Here is a 10,860-nt window from a genome sequence, read left to right on the forward strand (position 1 = left end):
GTTTAGTCCAAAAAACGTTTTCAAAAACTATTTGAAACACGGCTCAACTCCACTCGACTAAGTAAAAGAAGTTAAATGGAGAAAAAGCTGATTGTCACCATCAACGTCGCCTCGATTCTCTAACCGGCGACAATAAAACGGTCTTGAACTTCAGCGAGCTACAATAACCCATCATAGTGTGTATGTGTGAACGGAGCGTTAGCGTTAGCGTCACCTCCTCGCAGCCGGTGATGGCGCAGCAGCAGAGGTGCCCGCAGGGTTTGGGGTTGATCATGGTGGGAACGTGTTCCTTCGCCATCAGGTCGGTGAAGAACTTCTTACTGCGCTCCGTCTTCTTCCTGCGGACACAAACACACAGAGCATGTGCGGTTGCTTCAGTTGGATAAAAGAAACACCTTTTAAAGAGTCCTTACATTTTACTCGGTGATATGTCGATCTGAAAAAACATGATTTCAATGTTTTAAGATTTTTCTTCAATATGTCCAGTAGCAGTTAAGACGGAGCGGGAGTGTATCCCAGCATGCCCCGGGCCCTGACTGTCTCACCTCTCGGCGTTCAGAGACATCAGTTTGGCCACGTTGTAGCAGATCCGAGCCTCCAGCACCGTGCAGTTCTCATACGCCTGCCTGAAGAACAAACATACCCTGCAGATCAGTCTCTTTAGATCCATTACGACAAAAATATAACTTTCAATGCAACTACTGACTTATTATTATTCAATAAGAAAACCAGAAAACGTCACACTCGCTTCAACATTAGAAAAACATTTTCGAGGATTCTTTTTAATCATAATTTTCTGTTTCTGATAAAATAAAACTTAGATCCAGTCCTCGAATCAGGACTGTCCTCTGATTATATAAATGTTCACTATTTGATATGTCACAGTGGAAATGTAACTGTGGGAGATACAACAAAATATGAAAACTGAACACAAAAGTAAACACATATCTTCATTTATTTAACCTTTAACCTATTTAACGGTTTCAAATTTGGCATCGAAAACAAAACTAAACTGTTCTAATTTTTTTCCCCAGTTTCACTAGTTAACCAATATATAATATCCAATAACACTTTAGATCAAAAAAACGTTAACAATAGCATGATTATATTGTTGAATTTATTAAATGAAAGTAATGGAAATGTACATTATAGTTGGCATGCACAAACAGGCACCAGGAGTCCATCCACCCCTGTCCCCGGCCTGTATTTGGGACCGGCCTTTATTTGTTCGTGGCAAACACACCCCCGGCCATTATTATTATTATTGTTGTTGTTGACTACTTCTGAGAAAATACTGTATAAAATGTGAGAAATTATTGCTGAAATACGAGTTTCAGCCACTCCAAGCACCGGTACCGTAACCGTATGAACAGAGGCGCATCAAAATCCAAACGGCAGCTGATTTGACCGCAGTAATCCTCTGACGTGACCGCACATCTACGGCGATGGCTTCCACGAGTTCACCTGGAACTCCCAAACCGTAAGTTAGTCTGTTTCTCTCTGCCGTTGTTTGTTCACATAGAGCCTAAAGTTAGCTAGCTGTCAGTATTAGCTAACTTTAGCACTTGGACCTCTGCCAGACCAGCACAACGTTAGTTAAAAGTTAACTTTAACCAGCCGGTTCCATGTGAGAAAACAACGACAGAAACAGACGGTTTGAGAGTTCCAGTGAACTCGTGGAAGCCATTGCCGTAGGTTTGCAGAGATGCCAGATAACCCAAATTCAATATCAACATCATGTCAATAAATCGCCAAGTTCAATAAAGTGTTTAGACTACAAATGTGAAAACACACTTGAGGACATTTTGAGAGATTTTAGAGCTTTAATAAAAGTGTAACACTTTTTAAGATCTGAGAGAAAGATGGAGCAGAAGAAGAACTTACTCAAAGTGCTGTTTTATCTGACTCTCTTCTGCGTATTTAGAGATGCCGTTAATGAATAAAGTACGTTTCACCTGCAAAACACAAAACTGGGATTAAAACACAAGCGACAGCAGATAAAAAAAAGTTTGTGTATTTTCATGTTTTCAGATAACGAAGAATTATTAACATTTCAAACCTCACAAAGTATTTTTTGTCTGTTTATTGTCAAAAATACTGAAAACAAGACTGTTCTTTAGTCCCAGAATAAAAACAGACAGTGGAGATTCGGGGTTTAATCAACTTCTTGACTAGAGAAAGCTAAAGATAAAGCTACTTTTCACACCAACACAACACTTCCTGTATGTGTTTCTTAATAAATTGAGAATGACTTCCGGATGGGAGCCGAAACGTCTTGATTCTGAAAACAGTGTCCAGACGACTACGACTGAAACCTTTTCTACGATAGAACGCTCCTGGACGAATGAGGGACTACACCGTCTTAATAAATGTGTTTAATTGTGAAATCAGTTGCAGGCTTTTACTGTGAAAAAAAACACAGGAAATGTGGACAATGGTGACAAAGTGAGGTTAGCTAACAAACGCTTCAACATTACAATACATCTGGACATTTCTCAGCACTTGGTTTCGAACATTACATGGATAAAGATTGTTATCACATCTCAGGGAAGATCATAAAACACCTGTGAACCGGATCCCCCCGGGTTATAGTGTCCACAAAGGTTTTAGACCAGATTAGATTTAAAAAGTATCGCACTGTCGGTCTGTTTTGTAAAAACGTGGGTGTGTTTTCCTACCAGGTCGTCCTCCTTGTAGTGCATCTTGGACGTGTGTCTCCTCATGCTGTAGACGGTCAGCAGCAGATACATGAAGGCAAACGAAGTGTGCAGCCACAGCAGATTCGTCCTGGACAGAAAAAAAGAAGAAGTCATTTTTACAAGACACCAAGCTAGGAGTTTCCCCCACTCCCAGTCTTTGTGCTAAGCTAGGCTAAACACACTTGTTTCTGCACTGGACACACGGATGAAACTGACAGAGAACAGGAGGATTTACAGAAGAGTTGGACTGTTTGATAAAGTATCGCATCATCAGACACATTTCCTGTGTCTCAGCAGGTCGTCCCCTAATCACAGGGTTGGCGGTTCGATCCCCGGCTCCTCCCGTCACCAAGGACTCCCGATGGTCAGCCCAGCAGCTTGTACGGTCGCCCGCTGCCATCGGTGCAAAGCACTTACCAAACTTACCATTTCCAACCAATGAACAGCGAGTAAGACGGTGATCCCGGCCCGACAGGCTAATCGTCTTCTGGGTTTATCTACAGACAAGAGTAAGACTGACTGCACCGCAGCTAGCTGACTTCACATCATCGCTCTGATCACGTCTTTGACTGAGTCGCTCAGCAGGAAGCCGCAGATCGAAGATCAGTGAACCTTTGAACTGCCTGCGTTCAGTAACTCCGATCGGACGTTAACACCCGTCGTCTCACGGATCACTGGTGACCATCACAGGTGCACTAAATGAAACCTGCAGCGGTGACGTACGACTCCTGCAGAAACCCTCGTGGACTCACCCGGACTTCAGGTTGGCTATCGTGGTGCGTCCGAAGCTGTAGGCGTTGTTTTCTGGAATATACACAGAGTTCATCATCAGGAAACATTGATTACTGACTGAATGCTAATGATGCAGTGAACACAGAGACAACAGTCAGCGCCGATACTCAGCGGTGGAAAGTAACTGAGTACATTTACTTGAGACACTTGAAGTTTACTTTAGTATTTCCATTTTTTGCTACTTATTTATTTAATAACTTCAGTTACTTTGCAGATTCAGATTAATAACACAAAACAGAATCGCCAAATAAATGATGACGTATTATTATTATTATTGATTACGAGGAAAGAAGACTTCATTGATCCCGGGGTGGAAGTTCACGAGTCATTAAAGTCTTTAAAACGAGCTGCACCTTCAGCAGCTGCAACATTACAGTGACGAACACATGAATGCAGCAATAATTATGATCCAATAATATATATTATTCTGCGTAACGAGGAGTTTTACTTTGGTACTTTCAGTATATTTTGATGCTGATACTTTTGTACTTTTACTTCAGTAAAATGTTGAATGCGGGACTTTTACTTGTAAACTTTACTCAAGTAAAAGATCCGAGCACTTCTTCCAGCACTGATGTTACTACAACAATAAACTACCTGATCAGACAGAGTCCAGGCTCAGCTAAAACCACCATCTACCATCAGACAGCAAACACAGACCATCACACCAACACTCCTACACACCTGCAGACCGCCTACACACCTGCAGACCTCCTACAGCTCTGGTCTGACTGCTGTTACCTTCTTTAGAAGGAGGTCCCGGCACTCCTTGGCTTAGGAAAGCATCTTTACTGATAATTCTGACTAAAATCAATCAGACACAAGGCGAGAACACTGTGAGTCCAGAGTCTGCGGGTTTCAGTTCAGCTAACATCATTTATTTACAGGACTTCAAAGCTGCAACGTAACTAGTCATGTTTTACAATAGATCATGTGTCTTTAATCTTTTACTTATACTACAAACTAGCGATGTCTTCAGTTTGAGTTACAACCAGTTGGCAATTTGAGGGGCGATGAGGGGGATGAGGGGGATGAGGGGGATGAGGGGAGATGAGGGGCGATGAGGGGGATGAGGGGCGATGAGGGGGATGAGGGGGGGATGAGGGGATGAGGAGGGGCGATGAGGGGGATGAGGGGCGATGAGGGGGAATGAGGGGGGATGAGGGGATGAGGGGCGATGAGGGGATGAGGGCGATGAGGGGAATGAGGGGATGAGGGGGGATGAGGGGCGATGAGGGGGGGATAAGGGGGATGAGGGGCGATGAGGGGGATGAGGGGGATGAGGGGATGAGGGGATGAGGGGGATGAGGGGGATGAGGGGGGGATGAGGGGCGATGAGGGGCGATGAGGGGGGATGAGGGGATGAGGGGATGTTAACGTGCTCATAAGACGCTCTGTGCTTCACATCGCTGCTTTTAATAACCGCCAGCACCTGAGAACTCGTGGGACGCGCTGGTGCTGAACCTCCTGCGGAGGCCCGAACACGTCCGAGTCCGTTCTGACTTTGTGACAGACGTGACTGTAGTTTTTATCTCCGAATGTAGTTCGAATAATTCTCCTTTTATCTCATCCTAAACGGATTACAGATTTGTTTAATGTGAATCTGGTTTAAGCTGATGAATGCTAAAACGGAAACAGACTGCAGCTTTTCACAACAGTTAGCTAACTCTCTAAGAAGGAAATATGAATAACGCTTATAAATAAATTTATAACCCTGAATATCAACAACGTTGGAAAGTCAGGAGCTAGCTGGAGCTAAACTAGCTAGCTACAGGCTGGAACAGCTAGCTTAAATTCTTCTTTCCTTCACTTCATTGTTTATATTTTTAGCTTTTTTCTGAACGTTAGTGGACTGAACAGAAGACAATGTGCTGGATGTTTGTCTGAAAACTTGAGGCTTGGCTACCTGCAGAGCCCCTCTAGTTGTCAGAGTCATCTTTAGATTCTGGCCAGTATGTTATTGATTGAGTTATCGATTAGTTAAAAGGTCAGCTAGGCTAACTAGCTGCCGAGCTAGTTTTAGGCTAATATGTCTAGTCTGAACTTGAAATGTTAGCTATAGCTAGCTAACCTCAGTGATTTGGACCTTCTAGATTGTAACGTTATCTGTCAGCAGCAGAGACTTTAACTGACCAATCAGCAGTATTACATCAGTGGTTCCCAACCTGGGGAGTGGGGCCCCAGTAGGGGTCGCAACATGAATCTAAAGGGCCATGATATTATTATGAAGCTGTTGGCGTCGTTCTCACCCAGCAGGTCTCCGGAGAAGTTGACGGGCAGGACGATGCCGACAGAGAGGACGCCGACGACGACCAGCAGGCCGATGATGTGACGCTGGAAGGACAGATAGTGAACGGCGTCCTCACCACACTTCTCCCTGATCTCTTCATCCCTGCAGGAGGAGGAGGAGGAGGACGGGTCAGTCAACAGAGTCTGAACCAGCTTCGAGTCCTGCATCGACCAAACACCGAGACCTAAACCTGACCCCGCTGAACCTGACCTCTACGGTCACATCTGAGACCTGAACCAAGAACCGAAGCTAGATTTTTGCTTTATTTCATCCATTACTGACCAAGTACTGCACTTAAGTACAATTTCGAGGTTCTTGTTCTTTACTTGAGTATTTCCGTTACTGTATACTTCCACTCCGCTACATCTCAGAGGAAATATTGTACTTTACTGCATCACACTTATTTAATAACTTTGCAGATTCAGATTATTAATACGAAACATAAATCAACAAATACAATTATAGGTGAAGCTGCCCGGCAGAATATAAAGTGATTACAAGGAGCTCCACCTTCACCAGCTGATGAACACATTAACGCATCAATAATTATAATATAACATATATTATTCTGTATAATGAGCACTTTTAGTTTTGGTTTACTTGATGCTGATACGTTTGTACTTAAAATTTTGAATGCAGGACTTTTACTTGTAGCAGAGTGTTTCTACACTGTGTCGGTACTTTTACTGCAGTAACAGATCTGAGTGCTTCTTCCACCGCTTGTAGTTCACACTGGACTCACTGTGAAACACCAACACCACATTCAAAGTTTCTCCTACCCCCCCGCGACAGCCACAAAACCACAGAAGAAGTCGCGCTGCCGCCAAACAGAAGAAGAAGTAAAGGTGCAGCAGCTGAGATGTGAAAACAGCAGCTTTTCTAGAGAATCGACTCTGGAATACATGTTTGTACGCTGAGATTAGACAAACATGGCTGCAGCAGGTTAAAGCTCCCAGATTTGGTGTTTCAGTAACAGTCCAGCCGTTAGCGTCGACATATCCTGGTGTTGGTGAACAACGAGGCTCATGAGCTGGAATTTGCTTTTGAAGGTAACAGTGATACACACATACAGACTCACAGAATCGATCTCTCTCTCGTCTATCCAGCTGTTTGTGTTGAACACGTAATTTACATCCTCAGTTCAGTTATTTTCTTACACTACCAGTAAACTGACACAAGATGGTGGATAACCCTCCGACCCTCCGACCCTCCGACCCGCCACTCTCAGATAAACAGCTCAGAAATTATATCAACCCGAAGGAGTCGGGGACGAACACAAACACGCATCAAACATATAAAAAATATACAGAAAACTTCATTTGTACAGCGAGCAGGAGTTACATCCACCCTCCTCACCAGATGGGGGCGCTAATGAAGAACAGGCTTTTTCTGTTGTGAACAGTTTTGTTTAGATAAATAAAAAGATGTAAAACCTTTGACGTGTATCACATGGATCCTTCTGACTGAAACTGAAACGTCTCGTGTGTTTAAACGTGAAGCCGATACTCACTTTATTCTGAAGATGGCCGTCAGCCACGAGCAGAAGCCCTGCAGTGAAAAACACACCACAGTTACATACTGCTTCACACACACACACACACACACACACACACACGAAGACGACAGTGAGGATGATGATGGCGAATGACGAAGGTGGCCTTACGTTGTCTCTCTGATCGAAGTCGACGGAGCTGGAGACGGACGTGAGGCGTTCGTACCGATCGGGCGTCTCTGAGTGCATCGCCGAGGCAACGCTGTGGAGACAGACAGGAAGGAGTCAGCTGACTGTTAGCTGTTAGCATGTAGCCGCTCTGACCTTTGACCTCTGCGTCTGAAAGCTGATTGGACTCCTGAGTTTAAATCCTCTGGTTCCAGAGTTCCTTTAACATTTTAATCAAAAAGATCTATAAAAGACACTCAAACACAGAGGGAGCTAACAGGAAGTAGAATATTTTCAGCCTGCTTTTATCTAAAACCACCAACAGGGACTCTGACTTTAAACTGCAGCTGTGACAGAAAACACCAACGTTCACAAACTGAACTGATCTGAAAACCTCAGCAGAAACAGGACACAGGTGTTTCCAGGTGTGAGCGTGCTAGCCGACAGTACGTTGGGTTTTGTGTGGAGTTAGCTAACTAGCCAACTAGCACGTCACAGGGTTTATGTTTACACACAGAACTACAAAACACACGCAGCCCGTTACCTTTGGACCGGCTCATAGTTATCTTGGTCACGTCTTCGGCTGAATTAACGTTAAGAATGAAGAGAAGTGTGGAGCAGCGTTAGCATCACATCTGTTAGCATCACAGCCATTAGCATCACATTAGCCAACAGTGATCCAAATACACCCTTTAAATGCTGCACACACACACACACACACACACACACACACAGTCATGTCAGTATTCGTGGCTATGGGGGGCGATTGGTGCCACCTGACTGTTGCTTTGGCTGATGGTCGTCTTGCCGGATTAACTCCAGGGGCCCCGGGCTCCTACTGACCTCCACTATACAGTTTCATTATTTCCCTAGACTCTGAGAAACCGACCAGTACTTCAGAGCTGAAATTATTAGTTGATTAATCAATTAGTTGATTGGCAGAAAATTAATTGGCAACAATTTTGATAAATGATTAATTTTTAAAGCAGGAACTCACTTGTTCCAGCTTCTGCAGTGAGAATATCTGCTTCTTTCTTCTTTCTACGAGAATTAACTCGACAGCTTTGCTTCGGACAGCCGATCACTCGGCTTCAGGGATTAATGACGGCATTCTCACTGTTAGCTGCCGTTTTCTTCTGAACAATCAATCGATTATTAAAGAAAACGACGGTCAGACGCATCGATAATGAAACAACATAATAACACGTGAGCAACAAATAGAAACTGAAACAATTCAGGTCTTAAAACTAGTTTCAAGACCGGGACCACAAGATGGAGGAGCCCACCTAGCTGGTGAAGGTGTTCAGACACTAATGACCCCCCATACAAAAACACACAAACTGAAAAGAAGAGGTTGTGTTAGTGCACCAATCAGAGAGCAGAACCCTGTTAATGAAACCAGAGGAGGAGGAGGAAAAGGAGGAAGATGTTAGTGGACAAAACAAACATGGAGGACGCAGCAACATACTATTCCCGCTCCTCCAGGTCGCTGAAACACTTCTTCAGTCTTTGGATGGAAACAGAAAGAAAATCAAAATCATCAGCAGGAACAGAAACGCACTCTTTGGTCTTTTTACAAAACAACACGTCCGTATTTAAACATTCGGTGTTGACGTTGTGTGTGTGATGGCCACAAGGGGGCAACGGTGAGCTAATTCCACGCTCGAAAACTAACTTCGACCAGCGATTTCTGCTTCATCAGAAGTGTTTAAAAAACTGCACGTTTGGGTTTTAAAATAGAAATGACGTCTTGGATGAAAACTAAGTAGACAAACCAGACAGACATTCGCCAAAGGAAGATCTCCGCTTGATTAACTCAGACTTCTGAAGCTTCATGACTTCGATTGTAGAAAAGGTTTCAGTCGTAGTCGTCTGGACGCTGTTTTCAGAATCAAGACGTTTCGGCTCCCATCCGGAAGTCATTCTCAATTGTGAAAATGGTCTGAGAACTCAGAAATTTAAGCTACTCTGTGTTGCTTAAGCCCCGCCCTCAGGGAGGAGTCTACCTGAGTATCTGTTGATTAGCTAGTTTCACCTGAAACTGACCTAATAGTTTCCAACTGTTTTTAAAACAGTGTCGAGATGACTACGACTGAAGGAAACTATTAGGTCAGTTTCAGGTGAAACTAGCTAATCAACAGATACTCAGGTAGACTCCTTCCTGAGGGCGGGGCTTATGTAACTCAGAGTAGCTTAAATTTCTGAGTTCCCGTCCCATTTCTTCACAATTGAGAATGACTTCCGGATGGGAGCCGAAACGTCTTGATTCTGAAAACAGTGTCCAGACGACTACGACTGAAACCTTTTCTACGAACACTCCTGGACGAATGAGGGACGACACCGTCTTCATGACTTCAGACAAACTTTTACACAGAACTTGGATTTTGTACTCCCTTATTTATACTGAAATCACATTACGAAGAGATCTGTTAATGTCCAGTATGAACAGGAGGAATTATTACGCCAAGAAAAAGCTGTTTCAGTGTCCACATGAGACCCGACGCTGAACCGTCCTCAAACAGAAGAAATCTTCTGCGCTTGACGACAGCTTTTATCAGAAATTCAGTCCAAATGCAGACAGAATATAAACATCAATGAGGTTTTTTTTAATTAATATACTATGACCATAGAACAGATGAGATCTTGGACATAAAGGGCAAAATAAGGATTGCTAAACGTTTAGATGATTATAAGGAACCCGAAGTGTTTATCCGCCCAGCAGCGTGTAATGGTTTTTACTTAAAAAGCAATAAAAATCTTCAAAAAAGGTTAAGTGTCGCTTTTACTGGGACCTTTAGGAATATTTCCAATCTAAAAAAAGGTGAAATCAGATTCCAGGTCCAGAATCTCTGAAACTAAACTCCTTTCCAGAGAGGCCTAACATACGGACCCAAATATGTGTGCATGAGGCCGATCCAGACCCCCCCAGCAGGAGCGCTGAGGCCAGCTTAATTTGGATCTGTGGCTTGGATCTGTTAGTGGAAGCAGGCTGGGTTTCCCGTGCGTGAAGCCACGTTTGCTCTGATATTACCGTTAGCTTCCTTTTCCCGGCGCTGCCTCGTGTAACTGGTTTTTATTCGTTCAGGTGAAGCCTATGATGCCCGTTTTTTTCAAATTATAAGCATCACTATAAGTATCGGAGTTATTCTCAACAGATTCAGGAATCCGTGTTTCCGTCAGAAAGCAGGGGCGGATCTGTAGGTACCGGTAAAAGTCCTCTTCGCCCAGCTCGTAAGACAGAAATCCTCAAACTTATTAAAGTTTCCGTTTGTTATTTTTCGGCAAAAGGAGGCGAGACGAGTTTTTTAATTCCACCTGCATGACATCACTCTGATGATGACGTGAGAGCTGTTTTGGACGTAAGAAACCTCTGATGCGTCTGAACGTTTCCTGTCTGAGGCTCTTCCTGTGACTACAGG

The 10,860-nt window shown here is 43.7% G+C and overlaps 1 protein-coding gene across 12 annotated transcripts in view; it reads right to left on the reverse strand.

The window, feature by feature from the left end:
- LOC122874001 (CSC1-like protein 2) overlaps window positions 1–10,860 on the reverse strand; it is a 39,502-nt gene that overhangs the window by 12,513 nt on the left and 16,129 nt on the right. For 7 of the 12 annotated variants that reach the window (XM_044191458.1, XM_044191459.1, XM_044191456.1 and 4 more), the window contains 9 exons: window positions 8,910–8,948; window positions 7,445–7,535; window positions 7,292–7,329; window positions 5,741–5,883; window positions 3,452–3,503; window positions 2,679–2,787; window positions 1,885–1,955; window positions 546–626; window positions 215–338 (listed from right to left, as the gene is read on the reverse strand). In XM_044191458.1, the coding sequence (XP_044047393.1) occupies window positions 215–338; window positions 546–626; window positions 1,885–1,955; window positions 2,679–2,787; window positions 3,452–3,503; window positions 5,741–5,883; window positions 7,292–7,329; window positions 7,445–7,535; window positions 8,910–8,948 (748 nt within the window). Of the gene's footprint in view, window positions 1–214; window positions 339–545; window positions 627–1,884; window positions 1,956–2,678; window positions 2,788–3,451; window positions 3,504–5,740; window positions 5,884–7,291; window positions 7,330–7,444; window positions 7,536–8,438; window positions 8,578–8,909; window positions 8,949–10,860 lie in introns of those variants that run through there. The other 5 variants (XM_044191460.1, XM_044191465.1, XM_044191462.1 and 2 more) reach the window with 2 other exon arrangements.

The sequence above is a fragment of the Siniperca chuatsi genome, linkage group LG3, assembly GCF_020085105.1.
Source record: "Siniperca chuatsi isolate FFG_IHB_CAS linkage group LG3, ASM2008510v1, whole genome shotgun sequence".
Lineage (NCBI taxonomy): Eukaryota > Metazoa > Chordata > Actinopteri > Centrarchiformes > Sinipercidae > Siniperca > Siniperca chuatsi.